Source organism: Pangasianodon hypophthalmus, chromosome 21, assembly GCF_027358585.1.
Source record: "Pangasianodon hypophthalmus isolate fPanHyp1 chromosome 21, fPanHyp1.pri, whole genome shotgun sequence".
Lineage (NCBI taxonomy): Eukaryota > Metazoa > Chordata > Actinopteri > Siluriformes > Pangasiidae > Pangasianodon > Pangasianodon hypophthalmus.
Genome location: NC_069730.1, coordinates 2,919,460 through 2,947,378, shown reverse-complemented (window position 1 = coordinate 2,947,378; position 27,919 = coordinate 2,919,460). Strand labels below are relative to the sequence as shown.

The following is a 27,919-nucleotide window of genomic DNA, read 5'->3' as shown; positions in this document are numbered from 1 at the left end:
AATAACAAGCAGAAACAAAGCTACCACCTTTCCTGCTAATCAACCTGACTCTTGCTGTTAGAGTTCTGCCTTTAATTTAAAGGAAACATCCGACCTTCAGCTTCACCTTCATGGTCCTTCGGGAACTGGGAGAGATAGCGGCTCACACTTTATCTCAGCATTTACAGTCAGCGCTTGAGCGTTTTATTGTGTGTCATATCAGGACTACTGATCTGCTGGGCCTCTAATGGAGTGCCTGTTATGGGTTAATGGTCGTAGCATGAGGCTAAATCATTGCCCAGAGCTGTTAAAACTTCTGTGAGGAATTCAGATACTACCTGCTACCTCAGAAATCTGACCATCAGCAACCTCGCTCTGTGTGTGTGTGTGTGTGTGTGTGTGTGTGCGTGTGTGTGTAAATCTATTTAGGTATGTTTGCTATCTAACTTTTAATCTTCTTTCTGAGTATCATTTGTAGTCTTAGTACCTAACTCCAGCACTCATGTCTAGTAGTTTCTTCTTTCACACTTGTTTATGCTCAGTTTCTAGAAATGTATAGTTCTGTTATATGAATACTTTGGTGAAAAAAATCAATCCAATCCTCAAGTGTAACCCATTAGCCAAAACTTGTTTCGTGTTTGATGTTTGCTTCTTTGCTACAAAGCTAGTCTAGCTAACAGATAATGAAAGACTCAAAAGTCTCACAAATGTTTATATACTTGCTTCAAATGACAATGTCATTTTTACATAAAATAGGAAATATCCATAGTGAGTATTTACAAAAATTAAGTTAAAAATGGAAATATATTATTATCTATGTTAATCACGTCCCAGATTACGTTAAGTACACTACTAACTGATACCAGTTATCCAAAATGGCCACCTCCATAACTCTCCAGCATTCAGCTAAGGTTGTGTTCATGTGTATAGATGTGATAATGTGATATTCATGTGATAATGTGATCATGTGATATTCATGTGATAACACTTCAGGAAGTCTGAGTGATATTACTGAAGAGCTGGATGTGGTTTGAGGAAGATAACTATATGTTAAATATAGGCACGTCACTGAGTGTTTTATTCCTTACATATACTGTATATTACTACATTGAACACTGCTCATTTTTTCTTTCAGGGCACGTATTTAAGTTTTTTGTTGATCTTTAATTACTTTAGTTTTTCATATTTTCTATAAATCCATTAGTCTCTTGAGAAGTGTAATCCTTATTACTGCTGCTGGGTTTTTTTTGGTTTGTGTTCGAGACAGCGGGGATTTTTCTTAGTCATGCGTCTGGCCCATGGCTTTACACCCTGCTAATGTGTTTAAATTTCTCTAGTGCGAGACAGTTTTATATCATTCGAGACCTGTAGTGAAGCCTTGAGGGTTCGCACTCACGCCTTTCGCAGTTCCATTTCTCATCTGGGATCAATGATGGGAGGCTTTTAGGGCTTTTTTCGCTATTATTCTCTCAGGAGCCCTTTCTGAATTCCACAAACAAATGACACGTAATGAAAAGAAATCCGCCTGTGGGTGACAAACTCCAGCCGCAGAGACCTGCAGCACTGTGTGAATTAGAGTTTTGCCTGATTTTAGCCCTCATAGTGACTTTTAATGCCATTTTACATACATGCCCTTGTCCTTCTTTTTTAATTATTGATGAATGAATAGCACATTCATGCCGTCGTTTCACTCAGTCTGGGATGCTTTTCCAAAAGTCTTTAAAAGTTTAAATCCATCATATATGACCTCTCATTAAATGTATATGGAGATATTACGAAGAAAAATAAAGCTTGGGAGGAAGTAGTAGAGATCTTTGGTGCCTCTGGTGAGGGTACGTAGCTAGTGCAGTTAGCTTGTTTTGCTAATCTGGAATTAAGCTAATACGGAGCAGAGCCTAGGACGTACAAAAAAAAAAAATTCACACTTATTAGTGTTTTCTTTAATTTGTGTTCAACTAGTTGGCTTTAGAAGCTTTATCTAGCTACTCTGAACACTGGACTGAGCGCACCCACAAGCGTCAACAGTAGCGCTCGCTACACGCCAACAAGAGACTACAAGTGACACAAACGACTTTAGGTTTAAGTTAATGCTCTTTTGGCATTTGATGTGACAAATGATCAACAAATTCTCTAATTTGTCTCATATATAAACTCCTGGATTAATTGGTAAATATTTAAATGATAAACATCATACCACACAAAAAGTTTACTTTCAGTCACGCACCTTTTTTTATTAACCCTGAATGACCAGTATGTCTGCTGTCTGAGGTGAGCACTGACAGCTGCGGAGCATGAGAGAACTTTACCCTTCCCTGAAGCAAACAGTGTTAAATCAGTCACCGGGACAGTCTGTCTTTTTTTTTGCTAGGTTTAGTGCGAGGCACGGTGTTTGCCAGATCCTTCAGAGCGTTTGGAGAGGTTGCTAATGGTCTGCTTAAACAGGGTGTGTAACGGGCCCGTGTTTGCTCTTTGCTACGCAGCAACCATAACTGGTTAGGTTTGATTCCTGTGCGTTATTATGGATTATACCCCAGTGTTGCTGAATGCTTGATATTGATTGGTCAGAAAGTTGATTAACTTTCTATAAGAGCAGCTCTGAGAATAGTTCCAGTTGCAAGGCAAATCACAGGTTTATATTAATGCACTCGTTCTAATACATTATCATAGTCTATTGCTGCAGTCGACATGGATGTGGAGCGTCTGAATTTGGAATTACATCCTGTTTTGTGTTTTGTTAGTAACAAGCTAGCCAGCTAACATGATTGGTTGGAGAATTACTGACTTATAAGAGGAATAAAACATTTCAGGAGGTGTTTTTTATAGATAAATGATCGATTTCAGGTTGGTAAGAGTAAATCTGCTTCGCATTGAGCTGCATCACACAACCCTATTGTTAATTATTTTCCTGTGACAGCACACCCCCGAGTGTTTTATTCCTCTCTTAAGGATTGTGAAATTCCACAAAGTGCTCAAATTGGCTTTTCTTCAGCTTCCTCTGCCACAAAACATTTATAGGCTTCTGTCTTTTTGTGTGTGTGTGGTATGGAGTAGTTTAAGTTGGTAATCTGTTGTATAAACACTCCACGTGTCGCCTGGAAAAAAGGATACGTCATGTCTGTCACAGTGGCAATGTGCAAACACTCCAGTTCCTCCAGCTCACCCACTCATCCAGCGCTGGTCAACACACCACGCCTGATTAAAGAGCCCTAGAAATGTTCCGTGCAGCGCTCAGGCTTTATGGCACTATTTCTGATATGCAAAGCCACACAGATAACGGCTGATAATGGTAATCAAACAAACGGAATTGAAAAGACGGCGCAGATCAGGCCATTATTCTAAAGCCACTGAATAAATACTGTATGTGCCAGGGTTTGATGTGGTTATTTCAACAGCGCAGATGGTTAGCATTAGTGACGTGGAATATAAACTATTGTCATATTCAAAGAGGCAGTTAGAATATATTAACAACTTCTGGTACTCTATTAATGGTAGTTATACAGAACAAGCTATCATTTCAGTTCGATAATTTCCCATGAACTGATATACTCTTCAGTTATTTTAGCTACCTAGCTTATTTTCACCTCAGCGGCTAACAACATATGACATTTTAGCTAGTATAAAAGTTCAATTACAAGTAGATATGTTTTGTAGATATGTGTTGTTTTTGTACACCTTGCTAAGTGGGCGAGCTAATGGTCGCTAGGTCTGCTAATCACCCAGCTAGAGCTAGCTAAATTTGTTAACTAGCTTTGCTGATAATTCATCAAGTTGTAATGCTGATAGTAGAACAAATTCTTTTAAAAGTTGCATTCAAAGTGTAAATACTTAAGAGTTTTACTATTGGAACATATTTGAATATTAATTAGCCTATTCAATTATCAGATAAAATGAATATTAATGAACATTACAATGAAAATAATGAGGCAGTGTCAGAATTCTGTCATGTTTCAGATTAAATGCACTGTGTACATGCATTATCACTTTTACGACGCATCTGAAATGATTTTGGTTCAGACAGATGTTCATTACGTGTTAGCTGCATAAGGCTACTTTCTCATTTTCTGTTTTTACATGGAATTCTTTGGGAATCTGCCACCTGTGTTTTTTTATTCTTAATCACAGTTGAGTTTCCAAAATGGAAAGAAGTTCAACTTTTCATAAAAGCGCTATTGAAATGAAGTGCTTTTTTTTTAAACCTCCTGACCAATCAGTAAGCAAGGTCTGGGGACAAGTAACAAAAAGAAACATGGAGGACAGAGTGCCAGTGAAAAATGAATCTTACTAGTGAGCGAATATAAAGTTATTTTATGACACATAATAACGCAATGTTACTAAAAAATAACAACTTGGCTATTTTGGGACTTTTATTTCCTCTTTATTACTCATAATAATATATCTAATAATAATAATTTAAAGATAATAAAATATCTGCGTATCACATGAGGTGCTTTTCAGAAAATAAAAGCGTGAAAGCACTCTTAGACTCACAGATCTAATGCAAAACTGAAGAACTAAACTTTAGAAAACGAACTTGTCTTGGCTGATTGGAAACATTTTAGAGTAGAGTAGAGCGTACTTTATTCATCCCCAGATTGGGTGTCACAACAGCAACAAGGAAGGCTAAGACTTAACAGTTCACAAGACTTTTAACAGTGCACAAAAAGCTCACAATATACCACAAAAAAGAAGGAATAAAAATATACATATAAAGAGCGCTCCAGGTTATTTCCAGACTGAAATTCCTGTACAGATTAACTGAAATATGAAATATACTGCAGGTTGGCAGGTGTAAAACTGTACACAGACATGTGTGATGAGCAGTTGTGGTAGTGTGTGTATAAAAATGTACAGTAATTATACGTAAAGTGGCAGTGTGTGTGTGTAAGAATGTGCAGTGACCCTATGGAAAATTTGTTGTGCTATATGCAGTGTAGTATTCTGGGGATGCAAAATCACTAAACATGTCCGTTGTCTCCAATGTCCTCATAGCTGCCCAACCTCGTCGTGGACTCATCATAGTGTCAGATAACAGTGGGCAAGAATGTCTTCTTGTACATTTCCTTGTTACAGCGAAGCTGGCGTAGTCTACTGGAGAAGAAGCTCCGCTGTTTGGTCAATGTGGCATGGAGGGGGTGTTTGCTATTGTCCATGTTCCTCTCACTTTTGTCCACCATCCACCTTTCCATCACCACCAACAGCACCTCCAATTTGGCGTAATTAGCAAATTTTTCAATAAGTGTTAACTATTTGATTAAGAAAACTACTAGAATATTTCTAACCTGTGTAGAAATGTGTTTTTCTCTTTCCTTTTTGACTCTCGTAACATGTTCAAAGCACGTCCGGCTTTTTTGTAATGTCAGTATCTCAATATTTCCGATTTCCTTACCACAATATATCATCCCACCATTGATCCCAGTCTAACAGCGCAACCTTAAGAACCCAGACACTGATCATGATTTTATCTGACGATTGACTTTCACTTCCCCCAAGATTCACTTTTTTACTGAAGTTACACAACACTTCCTTCCCTGTTGTTAATGCAGCTGTAAAGCAAAGCATCCTCTTTATATAAACCTGTTACAGAAAGGTGATGCCCTGTATACACACGTGTTAAATGATAGTAAACATGCACTTTATTTATTACAGGTAGGATGCAAGGCTGCAATGGTGTTCTTCCAGTATGGTGTCATGGCCAGCTTCTTTTGGCTGCTGGTGGAGGGCCTCTACTTACACGCACTTCTCGCGGTCTCCTTCTTCTCCCACAGGAAGTACTTCTGGTGGTACATCCTGATTGGCTGGGGTGAGTGAGCGTGCTCAGCAGATTTACGGTTGTTGTGATGTCCATAATCAACAGCACGGTTACGATGAAGCTGGTTTGAGATAGTTGTAGCAACAGCTGCGCTTTGGAAGTTCAGCTTGAAGTCAGAATCAGATTATAGCACACTAACTATAAACAAAGTTTTATTAGGAAGATAAATTGTATTTTTTTTAACCAGAGTTCAGCAGAACGGCATCTATTTATTACTATGTCATGGAACTTATGCCATCCGTTTGTGGAATAGGAATAAGTAAGGAACAAACACTCTGTGTATAGGAAAATAATCAATCACGGAGTCGTGTGTTGTGGCCTGACATAAACCTGAAGTTGATTTTCCTATAACAGCACATTCTGAAGTGTTTTATTCTTTTTATACCACAGCAATTTGCCAACTGTTACATTTTTTAATCATTTAAAAATGACGTAATTTTTATCTGTTTATAGTTACATCTAATTTTGTGCAGTGTCTGAGAAACAAGTTAGTTCCTGTTATTATTTATATTATAGCAGTTCCTATAAACAATTGTTACTTTCTTTCCTTTCCCTTGAAGGTAATAAAACAAAACAATGCAGCTTGTTACTAACAAACCACCAAGCGTAACCTTTTCTGTCCCGAAGGCTTGGTGGAAAACTAAACGTTAAGGCTTTACCTCTGAGTGGTACAAAGCACTGACACTGGAGACTCCGTCCATAAATGTTAAATAAATATCTCCTTACAGAAAGCTGTTAGTTGTCCTATGTTAGTTGTTTCTATAGAAACAATAACATATTAGATGGAGTGCATTAATATAAACTTGTGATTTGCAGCTGCACTACTGTCAGAGCTGCTGTTATAGAAAATTAATCAGCACCTTCTGACCAATCAGAATCAAGAATTTAACAGCACTATGGTATAAGAGCCACTAATAAATAATATAGAATATGATAAATAATGCACTATGAATGTGAGTATTAGCAGGAGTGCTAATGCTGTACAGTCTAGTACTGCAGTTCCAAAATGACACGATGCGATATCAAAGGGCCTTGAGTCTTGATCTCAGTGATCTGACTTTTAAACCGCGTCCGATCTGACTTTTAAACTGCGTAAAGGCTATGTATTATCAAAAAAATCAGCCTGATGCAACATTGCAACTTGCGCAATCGAGAAAAGTGAAAAAAAGGTTAACCTGACATTTGAGATCTCAGGGAGCGCTCCAGTAGGCTGACCAACGCTCTGAGGAGAAAAATGCATTTAAAGCAGCGAGGACTCACCCGGGCCTGTGAGAAAAACAATGTACACCGATTCATAGCTCTGGATCGCAGTGTCCTAACAGTTTCGTGATTTCACCGGTGTGAATCACACACACAGCGTTTAAATAGCAGCATGCGGTAGAACTGATAAACCCTTCAGATATGTTGACAAAATATCTTCAAGATTAATATGCAGTTCCAGTTATCTCCACTCCCTAGCACGAAACACCTTAAAATAAAATTTATCAGTTAAAATAAATAATAAAATAATATTTACCAGTTGCCCTGTTATGCTTCGAAAATTAAAATTGTGACTGATTGACCAAATGACCTTTTGCTGTCAGCTTTTTCCACCCAGCCCATGTGTGATTGTGTGTTTGTTTCTAACAGGAGTCCCAGCGCTCTTCATCACCATATGGAGCATTACTAAAGCCTACTTGCATGATGTCGGGTAAGTGCTTCTTTAGTGCTTGTTATTTTTTCCCTCTCAGAGCTCTGTAAAAACCCCACACAGATTTGTTTAATGTACACAAACATTTATTCCTGAAGACGGTTGCGTGCAGCTGCCTCGCTAGAAGCTTACTCAACCTCGAAGCCGCTACACTATCAGGGATTGGTGTACACAAAAGAAATGTCGCGTCAAAACACATTTCTTCAAATACAAAGCTGAGTTCTCTGTGTTTATGAGTTGGAGGAAGGCAGCATCACCTACAACGCTTCGGTTGAACTTTATAGCAAGCTAAATGTCCAAATTACACATTAAAGTGCAGTAAAGACTCCATATGGTCATACTTATACTGTATATACATGACTTATACACACATATACACAGCTGACAAGAGAAAATTCAGATTTAATGATGTAATTGTGATGCTTTGCTTTTAAACTGGAAATAAATGATGTGTCATCTCGAAGGTCAGAACTGTTTATTTATAGAACAGCGTGTGCATTTATATTTATTCATCTCGCAAACGCTTTTTATCCAAAGCAGCGTATAAATGAGTCAGAATTTAATCCAGCTAAGGCTCAAGAGCCTTGCACAATGATATAACAGCGTCTCTGACAATCGTATGCTCACTAACGCAGAGCCTAGATTTAAGAATATCATATGCACAAGCTACAATTGCACAGTGAAATTCTTAGTTTGATCCTTCTCACGGATGCTGCAGTAGAAAATAAAGCATAAATAATAACGAATAAAAAAGTGTTACCATGATCAGTGTTAATAATTGTGTAGTATATGGCTCAATATATTTTTATGAGCCTCATTAAATTATTTATAGTAGTGAGGACAAGATTACGCGTGTTATTTCATTTACTTCACACGTGAGTTATTTCATATGTGTGTTATTTCATTTACTTCACACGTGAGTTATTTCATGTTATTTCATATGTGTGTTATTTCATTTACTTCACACGTGAGTTCAAGTGTGTAGATACCCATATGTAGTAAAAAAGCACGTTTCAGTATGTAACACTTTGTAACTACAAGTTATTAGTGCTTTAAGTGATTAAATTAGCACTTTGTTATTTATAAAAATTAATTTAAAACATAATTTAAAGACTGATGGACTCTTAGTCCCTGACCTAGTGAACTAGCATGAGACTAGAAAGCACTTCCATACGTCGCTCTGGATAAGGGCGTCTGCCAAATACTGTAAATATTTATTTATTTATTTATTTTTGTATGAAATGGCATCATTACATCCATGGTTTTCATTGTAGGGTCCATGATTTATATCCAGTATCTCTGAGTGTATTGCTGTTCTTTTTTGTTTGTTTGTTTGTTTGTTTGTTTGTTTTTAAATCACATGACTGTGGTGATTACCGACGACTAGCATCACTGTTGTTAGAGTCACTTTTTAGTAAGGCTAATAAATAGTCACTTGTAATGACAAGGGTTAATCTAAAAACTATAACTAAAAAAACAAGTATACGTAACGTTAACTTGAATCTATCTACAGTTTTAGTAAAACCAGGAAGTGCTTTTAATATGATGCACAATGTTTCTACATCCGGGTGAGTGGAAGGTTCAGGAATAAAAAGCTCTAATGGCTTGAATAAATGGTACATATTTGTCTTGTTGTTCTTCAAATTAAATCTATGCTGTGTGTGAAGTTTGAGAACCCCTGCATTACATAAACTGTATAGTACAAAATTATCAGTTTGATTTTAAAAAAACATGGTGCTGGTAGCAGTTTTATTTTTTTGTAAAATTGCAACATTTTAATATTATCGCTTGCATTCTGTGCATAAAGGCAATGAAAATAACATTTAACAATGTTAAATGCCATGGTGATAAATGTACTATTGTTCTGTGTCTAATCTATTATTATTATTATTATTATTATTTATTTTAATTCTTTTTAATTTTCACTTTTTAATTTGAAGCACTTTGTACTTTATGGATGACAGGTGATATACAAATAATAATAATAATAATAATAATATATTTACACATTTAGCAAATTCTTTTATCCAAAGCTTTGAACAGCAGCTCTCAAACACTCCTGGGGCTCACAAACTTACAGCACAAAACCTTAATCATACAGACATTTATTTGCATGACGGCTGCCTGTGTGTGTGGGTGTGTGTGTGTGGGTGTGTGTGTGTGGGTGCATGTGTGTGTGTGTGTGTGTGGGTGTGTGTGTGGGTGAATATATCTGGATATATAGCCTGTCATTATTGTAACGATCACATCAGTGCTATACTCTTCAGAGTAAACAGAGACGGATACTTAGCGTCCATTAACGTTGTACAGACGTAGTAGTTCCACCTGGACCAGCAGAAATACAAGCCAGCCGTTTTCTTCTCGTAAAACAGCCTCGGAAATATATCGAAAACAGGATTAACTGCCCTCAGTAAATCCGGTAGACATAATGTTCAGTGCAGCTCAGCAGCAAAACTCAGATCCAGGGTTCAGTTTATGAATCACGCTGCCTGGAAGTGAACGGCGTGTTTGGCAAAAAAAAACTAAATTACACAAATTTTCTCATTCTCTAAATGCAGTAGATGAGCCAAGAAAGATAGATAATAAGTGATGGCTGCTTGTAAGCTCCATTTTAGCATTGTGCAAAAATCATCTTACTCAACTTACTCATGTGGTTTCAGACAGTTTTCTATAAAAACGGACGAAATGACGTCTCTGAGCTAAAAACAGCTGCATCGCGTCCTTCCACAGCACATACTCTGGTATCGGGTACTCAGATACACTCAGAGCAGAACGGTACTAAACTGTACCTTTCCTGGATTTAACTGTAATGTGTATCTTTTATCTGTGGATATACTGTATATAATGTGTATATAGTGTATCTTTAAAAATGATTTAAGGTTTAGCTTTAAAGGTACACAACATTCACCTTTCTATGTAGAAGCTACGTACTAAAGGTACAAAAGGTGTACACTTGAGGCTGCCATGTCAGTGCCAAGGAATAGTACAGTTTAGTACCCTTTTTTCTGAGATTGTAGAAGAGGAAAATTTGTATATGTGATTTGAATGATAGTATAGTTTCAGAGTCATTTGTGTATTTATTTATTTATTTATTTAATTATCAAGTCAATATTGTATGTCTCTTCCTGTTTATTATTTATTTAATGTTTTGTATTTTATTTTTTTAATCATTTTTGTTATTTTAATTTTTATTAATTCACTTATTTCTTTTTTTAAAGTTGTTTCTATTCAGCTGGTATTTTTGAGCCAAACTGTTTTTCAAGCTGTATTTTTTGAGCCAAGTATGTGATGAATTAAACTAACTGTAAGCTACTTTAGCAAAACTAAAGAGTTCAGAAGTCAAAGAATGTCTTCCCTTTGAGATATGTTGGAGAAAAAAATTGGGTACATTTAATTTTTGACCAAATTAAACCAAGCACCATTAAACCAGTGCATTCATTCTGTTTTGAACCAAAAGAGATCAAAATGGAAAATCTACATATATCGAACAAAAATGGCATTGTCTTGTTTCCTTTACAGATGTTGGGATTTTATTGATGACAATCTGTGGTGGATTATAAAAACTCCCATTTTACTAATAATCCTGGTGAGTTGCTTAGTCTTTTTCTATAGCCTGGAATCATAGCTGAAGGTATGTCATAATCAATGATTGTCCATATTTGCAGCTGAATTTCATCCTCTTCATGTGCATCATCCGGATTCTTCGTCAGAAAATCAACTGCAGGGACATCGGCAGAAACGAATCGAATCAATACTCGTGAGTTTGAAGTGCATGACATAAATCAGAGAAGGTTTTTCTTTACAGGATTTATAAACAGCATGTTTATTCCTTGTAGAATTGTGTTGTGTCATTATATTGATTTTGTTTGTAGTGAGGATTTTAAACTGCACACATTGGTATTCAGACCTCAGCCGTAACTACAGAGTTGTGCACATGCAGTGGAGTTTGAGTAAAACAGAGTTGTGACTCATAATTCTAACCTTGAACTTCAGCACATTTTTCTTGTGTGTTATCGGCTGGAGCGGGGAGCAGTATGAAGTCCAGCCCGCTGTCTGATAGTTTGTTGTTACCACAATATGTCATGCTGAAATTTATGTTTTGGGCTGTTAAAATACACAGGAAGATTTATGGAATGCCAGTCAAGGCTGATATTAAATACATAAATATGACACTATTAATTAATTAATAGTATCCTCCCTGTAAAGTCCACAAAACTTTTTTTTCACATGTACAACATTAGAGGAGATGCATCTTAATCTGAGACATTGCTTAATTTGAGGACCGAAATTTTTACTGATAAAATCATGAACAACACATGAGTGCTTGGTCAGCTTATCCTTCAAAGCAGAAGTTTTCTTTACAGCAAAGCGCATCGAATTATCCAAAGCATTGGCATTACTTTATTAATTGTGAATTAAAAGCATTATAAAATAGCCTATATCCCACGCACACATTATAACTTCATGACCTTGATATGATTTGTTGGATCAAGTGCTATTTTATATGCTGCTGAATAATAAGTGTGAAAGCCACGTTGTTAAATTAAACCAGATCTGTAGTGATTAACGTGACGTGACATTTACATTACATTAGAAAGCAAAGAAAAAGAACGTGACCTGTTTTTCAGTCTGCATTTTCTATCCGTGATTTTTTTTTTCTTTGCTTAAATGCAAGTGCTTGTGTTTAAAGGTGATGGTTTAGATGTTAATGAAATGACCATGTCTTTGACACTTCTACTCAAGGAAGAATCTGGTAACCTCAGATAAACTACACGCAGATAATTTTAATACTCTAAACGGGGAAACCAGAAAATGACTTGAACATGTGCGTAAACCAGCTCTGAATACAAGGAACTTTCCTCACGTAAATATTGATGTAACTTTTGAACTTAAGTTGCTGACACTGTGTGTTATCCTTTATGATTACGGGAGCAAATATTCCATGGTTGTTATCCCCTAATTTGCAGGAGGTTGGCGAAATCGACTTTGCTTTTGATTCCTCTGTTTGGAATAAACTACATCATCTTTGCCTTCATGCCTCATCAAGTACGGTCTTACATGCGGCTGGTGGTTGACCTTATGTTGGGCTCTTTTCAGGTATGTGATAGAACTTTCTCTCTCTCTCTCTCTCTAACACACACATGCACACACAACGTCTTTATTTCATTCTCATTGTTGTTTATCTGGTTCGGATTCCTGAAATGCCAGGAAAATCCATAAAGTGGCAGCAGCAGTGATGAATCCGTCCTGGGATCTGCAGTCCCCCTCCCTTTATACAGACTTGTTTGTTTTTGAGCCAAAAATGGCTGTCAGGGGAATCTCATCCCCAACTCATCTCTCTTTCTCCAGAGTCTAATAAAATATGTAGAGAGTGAAATATGACCATGTCTTTAGTAGTAAATGTAGTTATATTGAAACTGGTACAGTGGGTAGTGTAAGTAGAATTCCCCAAAGCATCATGAAAGGTTATGCAACATTGTTGCTCTAACTGTTTGTTTTGAGAATCCATTTTTAAGCGCTGTAGGGAGAACATAGAGAACACACAGACATTACATGTGATCTTACAGCGTCGACTCAGTAGGACTGTCTTATTAGCTGCTACTGTTCCTATGAGGAATGCACAATATTGCACATATCCTAAATATTGTATCATTTTTTAGCAACGGTCAGTAAGGGGTAGGATTTATTTTCTTTCGCTGGTTGGGCAAATAAATAACGAATAACCTGGACATGAAATCTGCTCATACTACAATTGCACAAGTAGTGTATATACATTTTACATATTTTAAAATTTATTTTAAAAATCTATGTACATCTGTCTAAGTTTGTATTAAATATACATTTTACTATTTTGCTGTAATCTCATGTTGGTTGGATTGCAGCTAAATGAAATTCCGTTACTTGTACGATGACAATAAAGAATTTTATCTTAATAATCCAGGACTATTCTCATCATTTATTTACTGTTTTTCCTCCCTCAGGGCTTCTGCGTAGCCATTCTGTACTGTTTCCTAAATGGAGAGGTAATACAAACATTATTTCTCATTTTAAGTAAATATTTAACTAACCATTGGGGTTAGTAAAAAGTAAAACGAAGGTGGTTTTCGTAAATTTAAATGCAATTTGAATAATATAATCTCAAAGATTGAGTAAGAAAACTGTGGCTCGCAGTACAGCCATGCAAAAGATGTCGCTAGTCTTCCTTTTATTCACTGTATTTACCCAGTATACACTATTAATACATCATCGCCACCCGTTGGATATATTTTGAACTACAGTAATATACGGAGCATACTTAAAATTATGGTTAATTATAATATTATTGTTTTCGGGTGTTTTTGAGAACAAGGATTCAGGTACTCATTGGTGCCAAGCATCCATGTTTGAATGAATTTCTGATTGACATGATTGCCAGTCACATGGGAAAACCCATCAATCTCCGCCCACGAAACCACCTACAACAAACAAATCATGCATTTCCTGACGGACATCAAAACGTCCTTGTGAATGTTGGCTTAAGTGACGTCACTTTGGGCAGTTATATTTAAACATCTTGTTGCTGATTTTCCCACTAAAGATAGTGTTACGCTCATAAAATTCATTGTTCATTTCTCTAATTGTGGTTCAGGTGCAGTCTGAAATCAAGCGGAAGTGGCGGCGGTGGCACATGCAGAGGTTTCTGGGCACCAACACCAAATACCACCAGCCTTCTCTGGCCAGCAACGGCAGCACCTCCAACACCCAGATCACCATGCTGACCAAGTGCAGCCCCACCACGCACCGCATATCAGGCTGCATGGACGACTTCTCCACCATTTGAGATGACAGAATGGCCTAATATCCAAAAATCCAGAACTCTCCCACACTCCAGGGTCGAGCTCAATCCTGAACTGGTTTCCATCATCACAACGTGAACGGCATGGCAGTGGAATGCTGTGGAGTTTAGATGGTCGGTGTTAAATAGGCATGTGGTGTAGTGCATCCATGATGTGAATGCTGATGTTCTTAGTCATTCTAGTAGCTAGCCCTAGCGAGGGACACTGGGGGGTGAGGGGGACCTGGGGGGGGAAGGGGAAGGACAGGTTTCGGGACATGTCATTATCAGGAAACTTTCTGACATGCAAATATTTGTAATCATCATGTCCAGCATCTGCGAGCGAAGAACAGAGAAGATTGTACTCTGTGAAGTACGTGAGTGTGGAGTATGTCCTGTCCAAATCTTGAATCATCCCAACTCTTTCATCCCACACGCAAACACACACACACACACACACACACACACTCATCCCAGGTTTGGATTGGTGATGTGAGGGCTGACATTTAGTGCTGTCATCTCCCTTCATCTGGGCCTCATTAGCCTGCTCTAGTTGGATTAAATTGTCACTCCTCAAACCCTTAATTACCTGTAAGGTGACCTCAGAGGTGTGTATTAAGCCTGTTTATTTCTTTTTTTTTTTTTTGCTCTCATTATTATTTGGATGTGACCAGCATGAACAATCTTGCCTTCTTGTCTGCTTTTCCTACTTGTTTGTTATGCTATCCTTCCTTTTCTCATTTTAATTGCAGACCCCTGGTCTGTTCCACTGACAGTCATAAAGAATGTTTCCTTTTAATTCCAGTATATTTATCATGTATGTATGCACGTACGTATGTATATATTCGGGGTGTTTTGTGCCTGTAATGTTATTTTATAGATCTATCTGTAAATGTTGGCATTGTAAGTTGTAATTTTGTAAGATTTGTATTGTATATGAAGTGTATTATTGTGCTATATTCAGACAGTTCAGAATACTCATATTTTTTTATATTTGTAAATGTAGTTGATAATTTTGGGACCAGAGTGTCTGATCAAAATCATATTTTCTGTGGTTTGGTACAATTCTCATGAATGTTTACATGCATGATCCTAATACATGTGTAGAAGAGAACACCTATTTATGTACATGACATGGTCAATTAAATAGTTTTTCAGATATTTCTCACTCACATCTGCTGTATATTCATGAAAGCTGAAAAAAAATATTAGATTTCATGTCTTGTGTGTAATGATGGCAGTCAGTTCTCCTAGACATGAAGACAGCGTGTAAGAATGAAATAGACGCTGGTGGTGAGTGTATGAGAGAGATACCATCTTTGTTTACCCGTACTCTAAAATACATTCCATCTGTTATTTATCCGTTAAATCCCTTGTTAAATTATTCCCATATCCCCCTACTTTCAGTGACATTCATCCATGTCCGGCGCTTTCCGACGTGTAGCACTCGACCCCACCAGACCCAGGAGCCAGACTGAGCACTCAGACTTGATTTCTAATTTGATAAGGAATCCTGAACATCCCGCTGTTTTAATAAACTGGATGATCTAACAGCAGACTCTGGTCCTAGGCCAGCTAAACTGAATCTCATAGTCAGCACAGTCTTGAAGACTTTCCTGTGGTGGAAAACGTACAGCTACAAAGCACTGACACTGGAGACTCCTTCCATAAACATTAAATAAACATTTCTTTACAGAAAACTTTACCACATCAGTGATTGGATGCTTCCTTTGTTAAATAATAAACAATTTTGTATGTTTTTATTATTATGTTTAGTACTTGTTAATGAGTTGTTTCTATATAAACGATAACGTATTATAGCGAGCATGTTAATATAAATCTGTGATTTGCCTTGCAGCCGGAACTACTGTCAGAGCAGCTGTTATAGAAAATTAATCAACACCAATCAGAATCAGGAATTCTTCAGCACAGGGGTATAAGTCATATAGACCTCTGAGATCTTTAAGGATTTTTATTAAAAATGGAGCCATGAAAAAGAGCCAATCCTGACTAATGTTAATACGTTTTTCATTAACCTGTAGCCAAACACTCGGCTTATTTTAGATTTATTTATTTGCACAACTGACTCACTGTTTGCGGTTTGGCTAAAATGCTTTCCCTGAACCACAAGGACAAAATAGAAAATAATTAGCTGCTGTCTCCAAGCCGCTGTGATGTATTGCAGAATAAAACAATGCAATCAGTGGAGATTTCATGCTAATCTGCCACATGGAATACCAGTTTAACAAACCATTTCAGTCTATAAGCTTCGGCTATGCAGCTTACTCTAATGCATTAATGACTTTGTGTTTTAACTTTTTTTAAAAACAATTTTTAAAAAGTTACATTTTCAGTGGTTTTACGTCATAAACCTGTAATAGAGTTAATACATTTTTATACATATTTATTATTTTGTTTCATTTATAATTTTAAATTACTTTTAGTATACTTCAAACTATCTGTGCTGCTATAATGGGTGAATTTCCCTCTGGGATGAATAAAGTGATCTATCTATCTATCTGTGCTTTTGGCTGTATAGTGTATTATAGAAGTGTAGCAGCATATTATGTTATTTAATATTAGGTAATTATAATAATTATATATTCAGATATTATTATAGTAGGTCTAATCATCGTTTTATCTTTGTACACAATTATTATACAAAGAATACGTCATGCTGTTCCTCAATCTCAAGTTTAAACATGTACTAAAATTAATATAAAACTCCCAGGGCCTGTCTGTCTGTCTGTCTGTCTATCCATCTATCTACCTTTCTTTGTAGCTAGCTATCTGTTTGATTATTTGTCTGTCTGTTAGGCATGTAAATCTCAGACATCCACACCATATGATACAATTTCGATTCTGATGGCAACGATTTAACATTTGACGATACCACTGAATCTGCTGCGATATGATATGTTGTGATACGATTCGATTTAGAGATCTTTGATAGTTATGTGACCAACTTTGTTCAGAATCAGGGGTAGGCCTACTGTTAATACTTGAACAATGCAGAAGACTATTTTAACAATATTAGAGTTATAGGTAAAATCATCTTCCTAGCCTATTTAGTTTAAAAAATATGAACGTCTAAATCACTATATAATCACTAATCCAAACATTATGATTATTGTATCTAAATCGTCTGATCAATCAGCCATACCTTTACAGCTCTACTGTCTGTAACTGACATTCTGCTCTTCTTGTTCATGAAATGTTCAGCTCCAGAAAATTAGCCCTGCCGAGGGGTGAGTTATTATTACCCCTAATGAAGGCACCGCTGGGATTCGAACCCAGGATCTCCTGTTTACTAGACAGGCGCTTTAACCAACTAAGCCACGGCGCCACACCGTCAACTGACTCTCATTCTGTAGTAATACAACCGGCTTATACATTTTATCACCTGTTTTGGCTCACCTGTCGAGCTCACCAACCACCAACCACCTAAGCCGGATTAAGGGAAAAGAAAGAAAATTATAACATAAAATAATAATAAAATAAAATAAAACCATGAAGGAAAAAATAGAGGTTATCTCCAATAATAAGAACTGTGATCTTAGAAATAAAAGTTTTCCAAAAGATCTGAAAAAAAGTCTCATGTACCTAATTTTCTCCCACTAAAGAAAACACATCACTGAGCTAATAATAAAAAAAAATGGAGAAACAGAATATTTCCACTGGAGTGAAATAAAGCACCTGCTGTGGAAGAGGATTTGTGTGAAGTCTAATAATAATTTATTCGCAAATCTGCCTCAACCTCACGCGCGCCCTTGTTCCGGAGGCAGCAGTGGTGTTTGCGGTGTCCTAGCGCCCCCGTGTGGCCGGTGCAGCGCTGTGCGTGTAAGGACCTCACTCGGTTCACTCGGTTGTGTTGAACCCGTTCAACTCTGCCACGAACTCGCTGAACCCGGCAGTCGCGCGCGCGTGAACGGCGCTGGAGCTCGGGGTGCGCGAGCGCGTGTGCGCGCGCATGCGAGGTAGACAGAGAGAGAGAGAGAGAGAGAGAGAGAGAGAGAGAGAGAGAGAGAGATGCCATTTTTCTGCGGTTTCACAAACTTTGTTTTGGCGCACTACCTTATCATCATGGTATGCGAAAATTGAACACAGCCATGAGTCGCACTTTTGCGTTCCGTGTCATAGCGCGTCTACGATTTTGAGTGTAGCCGAAATGATGGGGTTGGAATAATAATAGTAATAAAAACCGTAAGAGGACTGAAATGCGCGCGCGCGGAGGGAAATGGCACCGCTGTCGCTTTAACTGCACCGGACCGGAGCGCCCCATATGATTTTCGAGCTCCAATCACCACTTCCCTCTTTCCGCACGCGAACATGGCGAGGAAAAGGGCAGCTGTGTGAACGCAAAGGACGCCGCGCAGATGTGAAGCGGAAATCGGCTCTTTCATGGAGAGGGACAGCGCGCATCCCGGGGAGGAGAATCGGAGCTGGTTTGCACCAAAGAGCAGCGGATTACAATGGTCTGATCTTCTGTTCCGAATCGCTCCCACAGCTCAGGCCTTTGCAAACGCTTTACACCTTTCTGGATGTTTGTGGCTTTAGGCCTGACCAGCTCATAGCACACTCTGAGAATTCCTCTTAGTCAATCATTTCCAAAGCTTTCAAATGCATGCGGTATTTGTGCCTCACTTTCCTTCTCAAATCTGCCTGTGGGTGGGTGTGTGTGTGGGTGTGTGTGGGTGTAAAAAGGACTCAGCATTGTTCATTGCACATTTTAGTGTTTTCCCTGCACCTCACACACCTGATTCAGTCTAACTGAGTTGAAGGTGGTGTATTAGAGCAGAGAAAGAACTCAGATGTGCAGGACAGAGGGCTGGAATCCTGTGTAACACATTCCTACCTCTGTCTTTAAAGATGCACCTTGTAAAAGTGTTTCTAGAACTGTGATAGTGTTATCATGTTTAAAGAAACTTTAGGAAAGCTGCGATTCATAAGATCTCCCTGCATTAATTCTGCATCAGTTCTTTGAATCAGGCCTCTGCTCACATTTTGCCAAAGTAAAACAGATCATTAATTTTCATTTTCATTCCGCTTGTTAGAAAAGGAAATTGACCATAAAGTTCGAACAGCAAAATAATTCTGTCCAAGCTCCTACGCTTACACAAAAACGACTTAGTCAACATTCTTCATACATAAGCTTATGTAAAAAAAAATGAACACACAGAAGGAATATTATTATTGAATGTTGTTCCTACTTTTTTTTTTTTTATTGACTCTAAGTAGTTTGCTGCTGTAACTCTAATGGCCTCCTCTTGTAATTTCAGTTATAAAAGCACTTTCAGCGCCTTTATCCCTAAAAGGCAGCCTGTTAGGAGAGAGGTGAAGCCTTGTCAGTTTTTTCACCACAACTGCAGAGAGCAGTGACCTCTACAATTACAAACTGCTGCTTTTAATGCTTGTGAGTTCAGCTTCAGTGTTACCGAGGAGAGTGGATAAAATGTCATAGCTCACACACCACTCTTAATACAGGGAATTTGTGAAAGCACTAATGGATCGGAACAAAAAAGCAAGTAAACATTCTTCCTCCTGGATGCACTCAACATTTTAAAGGTGCCGTCAGCCATTTTTAAGTCAAAACACTGTTTTTGTACGTCAGAACTGTTTAAAAAAATTCTCACATTCAAGCAGCTTTAAATTAGTAATTAATAAAATATCGGCTCAGAAGGGAAACTGTGTTATCTGGTGATAAAAAACAGACGTGAGTGTCAGTTTAGAAAGCTTGCACCGGCATTGTAGCCTAAGCAGTGCATGCATTTTGGGGTCATAACTTAAGACAGAGCTGAAGAAGAAGCCAGTTTTCTGGTGTTCTAGTCAAAGAAAGGTAGTTTCCACCTTAGCGTCTTGATTTTTTATGTCTTTTCATCATCATTATTCTCTTAGACACAGTCGATACTGCATTACTAGCAGAACAGTAAATAGTTCAGGAAGCATAGGTTCTTTATTTCGGTGTTGAATTATGGGCGCTTTTAAGACAGAAGGAGATTTAGATTTGAAGCACCGCCTTGATGTCAACTGGATTTGTGAATAAAAGGTTGTTTGTTGGCTGAGCTGGGGATTTCAGAAAGGCATTATTCAATCAGTGATGTCATGCTTGATGTCCATTTGTCTGCTGATTTAGTTTTACATTTGAGCTACAAGGTTAAGGTAGTCCACATGTAGCAGAATCGTTTTCACAAATTCATGTGCGAATATTTATATACTTGTTTCAAATAACATCATTATGCTATTTAAGTATAGAATAGAATTATATTATCAGCCATATAAATTGGAGCTTTCCAGTAAAAATCTGCCTTCAAACGAATAATAATTAGTTAAAAACTAAATAATTGTTGCACGTAAAATTGCATAGTTGTCCAGTTATTTGTCATGCGGCTCTACAAGTACAGTTTTGCGATGTCACAGTCTTTTCTGTGTCCTTATTCACATATTGTCTTGTTTCCGTGTAGCTGATAGTGGAGAAGACCGCTGAGCACCCGTCAGGGGAGTACTCCGTGGTGGAGGACATGGCCCTGCACTGCACTTTCCTGATGGAGCGTCTGAACGAGCAGCGCTTGCTGCAGCCAGACCTGTGTGATGTGGACATCGTGCTTCTGCGCCACAAGGCCACGTTCCAGGCACACAAGGGTGTGTTGGCTGCCTACAGCCCCTTCTTCCATTCGCTCTTCGCCTCCAGTAAAGAGCTGCAGCGCGTGGAGCTATCTCTGGAAGCACTGCGACCACAGGGATTTGTGCAGATCCTTGACTTCATCTACACATCTAGGCTGCTTGTGAACAGTGGGAATGCACGCGATGTGCTGCGCGCCGCCACCGTGCTTCAGATGGGCAACGTGGCATCGTCATGCCGGGAACTGCTCTCACGTGGCTCACTGCGGGATGAGCAGCCTGAGCGGGACATCCAGACCTGGAGCAACAGCAATGGAAATGGAGGAGGCAGTGACTCTAACTTCTCAGTGGAGATCAAGCAGGAACAGGACGCATCCAGTGCCAAGATCTTTGGCACGAAGAGCGAAAGGAGCCCATATGTTGCACACATTGCAGAAAGACAGCATTTGGGGACATGCAAGGAGGACAGTAATATGGAGCTATCGAGAGACTCAGAAGATTGCTTCAACAGGAAGCAGATCATTGTCGAGCTCAATCTCAACAACCAGACCCTAAATGTGTCCAAAGGCCTGGAGGGAAGCTGCTCCTCTACGGTACCCACTGGCTTTGAGACAGAGAAGGACAACAGCAACTCGGAGGAAGACAGAGAGCAAAGCGAAGGCGAGGATGAAGTGCCCGGTGGGACAAGCGAGGACGAGGCAGGAGAAGCAGCACATCTGGATTTCAGCATTCCCAAATTCCTGCCTCAGAGATCTCGCAGACAAACCAGATCCTCGGTGGATGCCATGGCCACAGTTACGATGAGAACAAGTATGAGGGTAAGGCGTGGCGGACGTGGGGGTGTGCGAGGTGAGGAGGAAGAAGAGGAAGGGCTTGGACAGGATGTGAGACTGGAGGAGAGGCGGAGCTTCCCGTGTGTGAGGTGCCCGCAGGTCTTTACCAACAGCTGGGACATGGAGATGCACGCCAACGTTGAACACAACTACATGCAGGCATGTGAAAAATGTGGCACCCGCTTCCTTCTGGATAGTGAGCTGCTCCTGCATCAGCAGACTGATTGTGAGAAAAATTTACAGGTACACACACACACACACACACACACACATATACACCGCTGCTCAGATAACAGTGACACACAGGTTCTGACATACTGAGCTGATAATAAAGCACAAGTATTGCTTTACCTGAGACTTGGATGAATAGAAAATTCTGATTTAAGTTACCGTATATAACACTCCATGTGTTCTTTCATTTATTTTTGTCATCGTATTATGCTTTTGTCCTCGTTTCTCCACAGTGTCTTACCTGTGGCAAAGACTTCAAGAAACTTTGGTCCCTGCACGAGCACAATAAAATCGTCCACGGTTACGCCGAGAAAAAGTTCACTTGTGAGATATGCGGGAAGAAATTCTTTACCATGGCTCACGTTCGCAAGCACATGGTTGGTGAGTTAGCAGCCTTGTGACATTATTATGGATGTAGGCCAAGGCCACTGTGTTTTAAACTTCCTGAACAGTTGCTTGTGTTTTCAGCTCACACGAAGGAAATGCCGTTCACCTGCGAGACATGTGGCAAGTCTTTCAAACGGAGCATGTCCCTCAAAGTTCACTTCCTCCAGCATTCAGGAGAGAAACCCTTCACATGTGAGGTGAGTGTTTAATATTATACAATTAGCAATTAGATGAACGGCATCTGTTTAATCTGTGACTGCGTATTTTGCAGAATTGCAATGAACGTTTCCAGTACAAGTACCAGCTGCGGTCGCATATGAGCATCCACATCGGCCACAAGCAGTTCATGTGTCAGTGGTGCGGCAAGGACTTCAACATGAAGCAGTACTTCGATGAACACATGAAAACTCACACAGGTAACATTTGTACATGGTTAAACACAGATTTAAGAGTCTGCAATGTCCTACTTATTCATATTTAATCCATTATGCAAAGAGAGCTTCTTTTATGAGGGCTGTTTTTACTCGGAAGACAGAAAGCTGGGTTAGAGCTGGTGTTGATCCAATTAATGGTAAATTTACTACTGAACACAATAAATGTGCCTCAACCTACATTCCAGTTCAGAATCACAGGTGGTACTGTGGTCCCCGATACCATCCTGACCTCAGGAGTACTTTCACACATTCCTCACACCTCCCAGAAACATGCCTGTATGTGGACTGAATTTAGAGGGGTCAAATGTCCTCTTGGAGGCTCAAGTGAATACTGTAGGTCTTTAACTGTGTTTCCTTTCCTTACATCCCTTCTTTGCATCCTAGCTCCTCTTTCTGAGGAATGTATTCAAGGATAGGACACAAGAACAGAGGAACCACCAAACGAGATTTTCTTGCTCATTTCGGCAACCCGCGGTCACTTATGGTTAAAAAAAACAATACTGAAATGCAGCGAATAGCGTCGCTGCCTCACACATCGAGAGTTCCTGGTTCAGTCCCGACTATGAGCTACTGTTTGTCTGGAGTTCTGCATGATTTCCTTTTGTTTATGTGGGATTCCTCTAGGTTCTCCAGTTTCCTCCCACATCTTAAAAACATGCCTGTAGGAGGATTGGTGACTCTAAATTGCACCTAGGTGTGAATGTGTGTTTATATGGTGCCCTACGATGAACTGCATTCCATTCAGGGTGCATGTACTTCTCTCACCTAGCATTTCCGGGATAGACTCCGTATCCACCGTGATCCTAATCAGGATGAAGTGGTTATTATAGAAGAATGAATGAATGATTGAATTGCAGCCAACATCTTAAAGGCCAACTCAAGGGAAGTTTGTCAGATAACTCCTTGGAGATTCAAATGGTCAACTCCTTAATTGTGCTTCCTTGTTTCCTTTTTTTGTATCCCTTCTTTGCTTCCTATCTTTGAAAGGATTTAAGAATTGGACACAAGTAGAGAGAAATTGCCACCAAATGGTCATCATTTATTAAAAAAAAAAATCATTCTTCATATTCTACGTCTTATTCTTAATGTTTGAGCTGCAGAACCTGCAGTTGTTTACTAAGGCTTCATATTCACATGTCCTAGGTGAAAAGCCGTACATATGTGAGATTTGCGGGAAGAGCTTCACCAGTCGTCCCAATATGAAGCGGCACCGGCGTACACACACCGGCGAGAAGCCGTACCCGTGCGAGACGTGTGGCCAGCGCTTCCGCTTCTCCAACATGCTGAAAGCTCATCGCGAAAAGTGCTTTCAGGTCAGGAACCCTACCACAGAGGCTCCGCCCACAGAGTTTGAACCCACCCCCAACAATATGTCGTATGTGACAGATCAGAGTTCTTCAAACCCAAAGGATGTCAGACCACGTTCTGTGTTCTCAGCTGCACGGACTGACTCGAGAGACGCATAACTACTGAACTGTTTCCCTGCCAATCTAGAGGTACTTCCTGTTTAGCTTTTGCGCATAAACCAAGTATTTAATGATCCTCAGCCTGAAAAAAATTTACCTTGAGAGAGGTAAAAACATAGTGTGCCATATTTGGTATTACAGTATATAGCCTTCAAATGTAGCTGCCACTAATATTAAAATCAAAGTATGTATGTATGTATGTAAGTATAGTTATATTTGCAATATATATTAAATATACTGGAGAATTATAGCTACGGTTAAGGTCATTACTCATCATATAATAGCATTACATATGTCTTAGCATTCCATGAGAATTCAGGAGGATTGAAATGCAGTTCTCGTTCTAGATGCAGTCGATAAAGCAATCTTTTAAGCCTACCTGGAAATGTGACCTGCAGTGTTATGATACTGAAGGTGATGAAATTGAAGACACTTAAAAAGATAGATGACTATAAATCAAAGTTTTTTTTCTTTTTGTTAGCCAAACCAAAAAAACTTTTTTTCCTTACCACAGTTTGGTATCAGTCCGTCTCCTTAGGCCCTGCCTCCTAAAATTTGAAGCTGGAATTGTACCAAATTTAAGGACTTTCCATGATGTTGTACAAAATTGTTCAAAAAATGTCATTAAACGATTAACAATGTTAAAAGAAAGAAAGTATGTGAAGATTTGGACCTAAAGTTAATCAGTGTTTAATGTATGTGTTTTCCAGTTTATACAGTACCAACAGAAAGAAAGAATAGTGAGGCAAATTTAGTATTTTTATTTAATTGACGATATGCGTTAAAGAGGTTTGAATATTGTTATTTTCCCCATCAGTATTCTCAATAGTATTGTTTTAGATATTGAGGGCTTTCTTTCTGAATTTTCTCATTATCTGTTCATCACCCAAGCCACGTTGTGATATATGATAATGTGTATTAATGCCTGAGGTATACTGCACCTTATAATCAGAATTTGAAGCACTTCCTTGTTGTTGGAACAGGGGGTTTGTCCAAGACAATCCAAACCAGTTCCAAGGCAATTCTCCACCTTGCTCAAAGCATACTGGAGTTAAAATATTATTCTATATTATAGTCCTTATTTAGAATTTCCTTGGGATGAGTGTAGCAACACGGTGCTAATGGTAAAGGCGGTGAGTGTAGACACAGTTCGGCATGTGCTGATACATGGTTATGTGACATATTGAGGTACTTGAGACAAACTGTTGTTATCCCCGTAGCATGAAAAACTGTCTATGTAAACTGAGATAAAATAATATGCTGACTTTAAATACTAAAAACTACAATTGAATTACAGCTAAAAGAGAACATTTAGTTCACTTGTACTATTATATGAATTCTCCTCCTACGTGAGTCTTGTACTCAGGGAGATAAAGTAACGTAAAGTCTCAAATTACTAAAACCAAAAAGTAAAACTTTTCCGCTACAAATAAAAATGCTAGCAATTAGCAAATAAAACAAACAAAAATCTATACTGAATTTCAGAATGTCAAATGACAGCTGATTAACATATGTATTATTATATACAGTACTGTGCAAAAACCTTATCTAACATACAGTATATTTTTATATACATTTTACCTTAAATGCATATTTTCCCTTCCTTTTATTTTATGTCTGCTATATTAGTGGCAGTAGAAAAAGGGGAATTGTATGTTTTTTTGTTTTTTTGTTTTTTTTTTAAAGAAATGTATTATATTTTTGGGGGGTTAGGTTCTCTAAAAATTTAGTTCTCTAAGAAATTAGGGAAATTTAGTTCTCTAAGAAACCTGGAACAACCTACCAGCCAATTTCCTTAAAAACTTGCCCTGCAATTTACCTTTAAATCCAAAGGCAAATTCTGATTTGATGCGAATTTGTAGTCATTTTACTGTATACTGTATTCATATACTGATTATTTTGAAACCTTGTTTTCACCTCACAGCATCTCTTTTCAAGTACTTTCTTTAAAACTTTGCACGATACTGTATATTAAATACAATGTGATAATGTTATAATACATTGTACACCGAGATGAAATGTTGATAATTATAATCCAACACTATATCAGCACATGTCTAGATGAAGCACCGTAATTAGAAAAAGTCAAGCCCTTATTCTTTACCCTATAAGGTAAAGATTTCTTCACCAGATTACCTCTGCACCTCTAAGAGCTCAACTATACTAGTTAAATAGTATAGTCTATTAGTATAGTATTAAATATGTTGTACTGCGTGCAACGGTGTGTCAGATGAGTATTTCTTTCAGGCCAAATATAAGTTCTTGTCTTAGTTTGAAGAGTTCAAGTGTTTAATGTGTTCATTGTGATTTCTAATAGTAAAAGCCAATCTTCTGTTACTGAAGTTGTTTTCTTTAAAACATTTTTAAATGTTATTCTACAATGAGTACCATACTTTCTGGACTATAAAGGCAAATTCTCCATGGAGACCCATTAAAGCATACACACTCCTTTTTTCTATCCGTTGTGAAATTTATTCACGTGTTATAACGATCCTGGCTTGTAGCTGCAGAGCAGAATTGTGTAATAGTTAGTTTTAAAACTGGGCTCATTCAACTATTAAGCAGTCAAACGCTTTAAAAAAAATAAAGATTGGAAAGCTACATTTCCCAACCCATAACATAATGAAAGTCTGAGAAGATTAAGAAGATTTTACAGATAACAACAAACAATAAAAGCTTTACTTTAAGGTTCCCATAACTGACATGAACAAACCATGTACTACAGCATTTATACACCATTAGCAACATTAACAGTGTATAAAATAATAAGTCAGATAATTAACACCTGCATTAAACAACATTCATAATATCAATGAATAAATTTATGATATGAATAAAAATATATATATATATATGATTAGCACCTTAATGAACATGTTTACAGCTGCTGACTTTGTTAACATTGCTTCTGGTTAATTAATGCTGAAGTTCATGGGTTGTTCATGTTAACTAATGCAGAACATGCATTGTTTGTTTTTAGTGTTTGAAGATATATATATATATATATATATATATATATATATATATATATATTAGTAAAAGTGTATAATCATTTATAAGGTGACTAAAGATATAGGCTTTGTGTAAGGAAGGAGTCTCCAGTGTCAGCACTTTGTAACACAGGTAAAGCTGTAACTTTAAGTTAACATGACAAGCTGCTTTTTTTGTCTTATTAACTTTGAGAGAGAGAGAGAGATTAGTGAGAGAACAAGTGTTTATAGCTGCTATAACACAAATACAAATAGGAACTAAAGTAACTATAAATGGATAAAAAGTATAATGCGTTGTTCTTTAATCACTATAAAATAGGAACAAAACACTTCAGGATGTCATACGTACTACAGTATGTTACCATTATAGTCCAGAAAATACAGTCCTCACTCCTTGATTTGCCAAGTTGATTTGGCCTTTTGGCATTATATGATAAAATGATAAAATTACAAATTTAAAAGATTACAGTGTCTGTAGTGATACCAGCGTGTCTAAAATACTGTTTGTACTTGTGCATTGAAAGAGAGCCTTTTATAGAGTGTAATTAATCCTGGTCTGTATTCTCTCATCTGCTGTATTGTTGTATCTGTAAAAGCCTAAAGAAAGTTCCTTGTTCATTCTTCAGATAAGTGTACTTCTGTGTTTTCGCTGAACGCTGTATCATTCT

At 38.0% G+C, this 27,919-nt stretch overlaps 2 protein-coding genes and 1 non-coding gene across 4 annotated transcripts in view; 2 read left to right on the top strand and 1 right to left on the bottom strand.

The window, feature by feature from the left end:
- Positions 1–16,593, top strand: part of vipr1a (vasoactive intestinal peptide receptor 1a) — a 39,211-nt gene extending 22,618 nt beyond the window's left edge. The window contains exons 7-13 of one of the 2 annotated variants that reach the window (XM_026941442.3): positions 5,626–5,779; positions 7,418–7,478; positions 10,998–11,064; positions 11,144–11,235; positions 12,446–12,575; positions 13,460–13,501; positions 14,107–16,593. In XM_026941442.3, the coding sequence (XP_026797243.1) occupies positions 5,626–5,779; positions 7,418–7,478; positions 10,998–11,064; positions 11,144–11,235; positions 12,446–12,575; positions 13,460–13,501; positions 14,107–14,298 (738 nt within the window). In that variant the 3' untranslated portion in view covers positions 14,299–16,593. The other variant, XM_034314902.2, reaches the window with a different exon arrangement.
- Positions 16,594–17,564: 971 nt separating this feature from the next.
- Positions 17,565–17,638, bottom strand: trnat-agu (transfer RNA threonine (anticodon AGU)). The gene has a single exon. It is a non-coding gene; the product is annotated as a tRNA-Thr (tRNA).
- Positions 17,639–18,292: 654 nt separating this feature from the next.
- zbtb47a (zinc finger and BTB domain containing 47a) lies at positions 18,293–26,849 on the top strand. Its single transcript, XM_026941380.3, has 6 exons — positions 18,293–18,767; positions 20,754–21,986; positions 22,208–22,355; positions 22,443–22,558; positions 22,633–22,777; positions 23,939–26,849. Exons 1-6 carry the CDS (start codon positions 18,765–18,767, stop codon positions 24,259–24,261), a joined length of 1,968 nt encoding a protein of 655 aa, XP_026797181.3. The 5' UTR covers positions 18,293–18,764; the 3' UTR covers positions 24,262–26,849.
- The last annotated feature ends 1,070 nt before the right edge of the window (positions 26,850–27,919 follow it).

What these genes read in the sequence shown, in the direction of transcription:
- zbtb47a (XM_026941380.3), top strand. An exon ending in AGAAACCCTTCACATGTGAG is followed by an intron (nt 22,559 to 22,632) that starts GTGAGTGTTTAA and finishes CGTATTTTGCAG; the next exon opens with AATTGCAATGAACGTTTCCA. An exon ending in ACACATGAAAACTCACACAG is followed by an intron (nt 22,778 to 23,938) that starts GTAACATTTGTA and finishes CACATGTCCTAG; the next exon opens with GTGAAAAGCCGTACATATGT.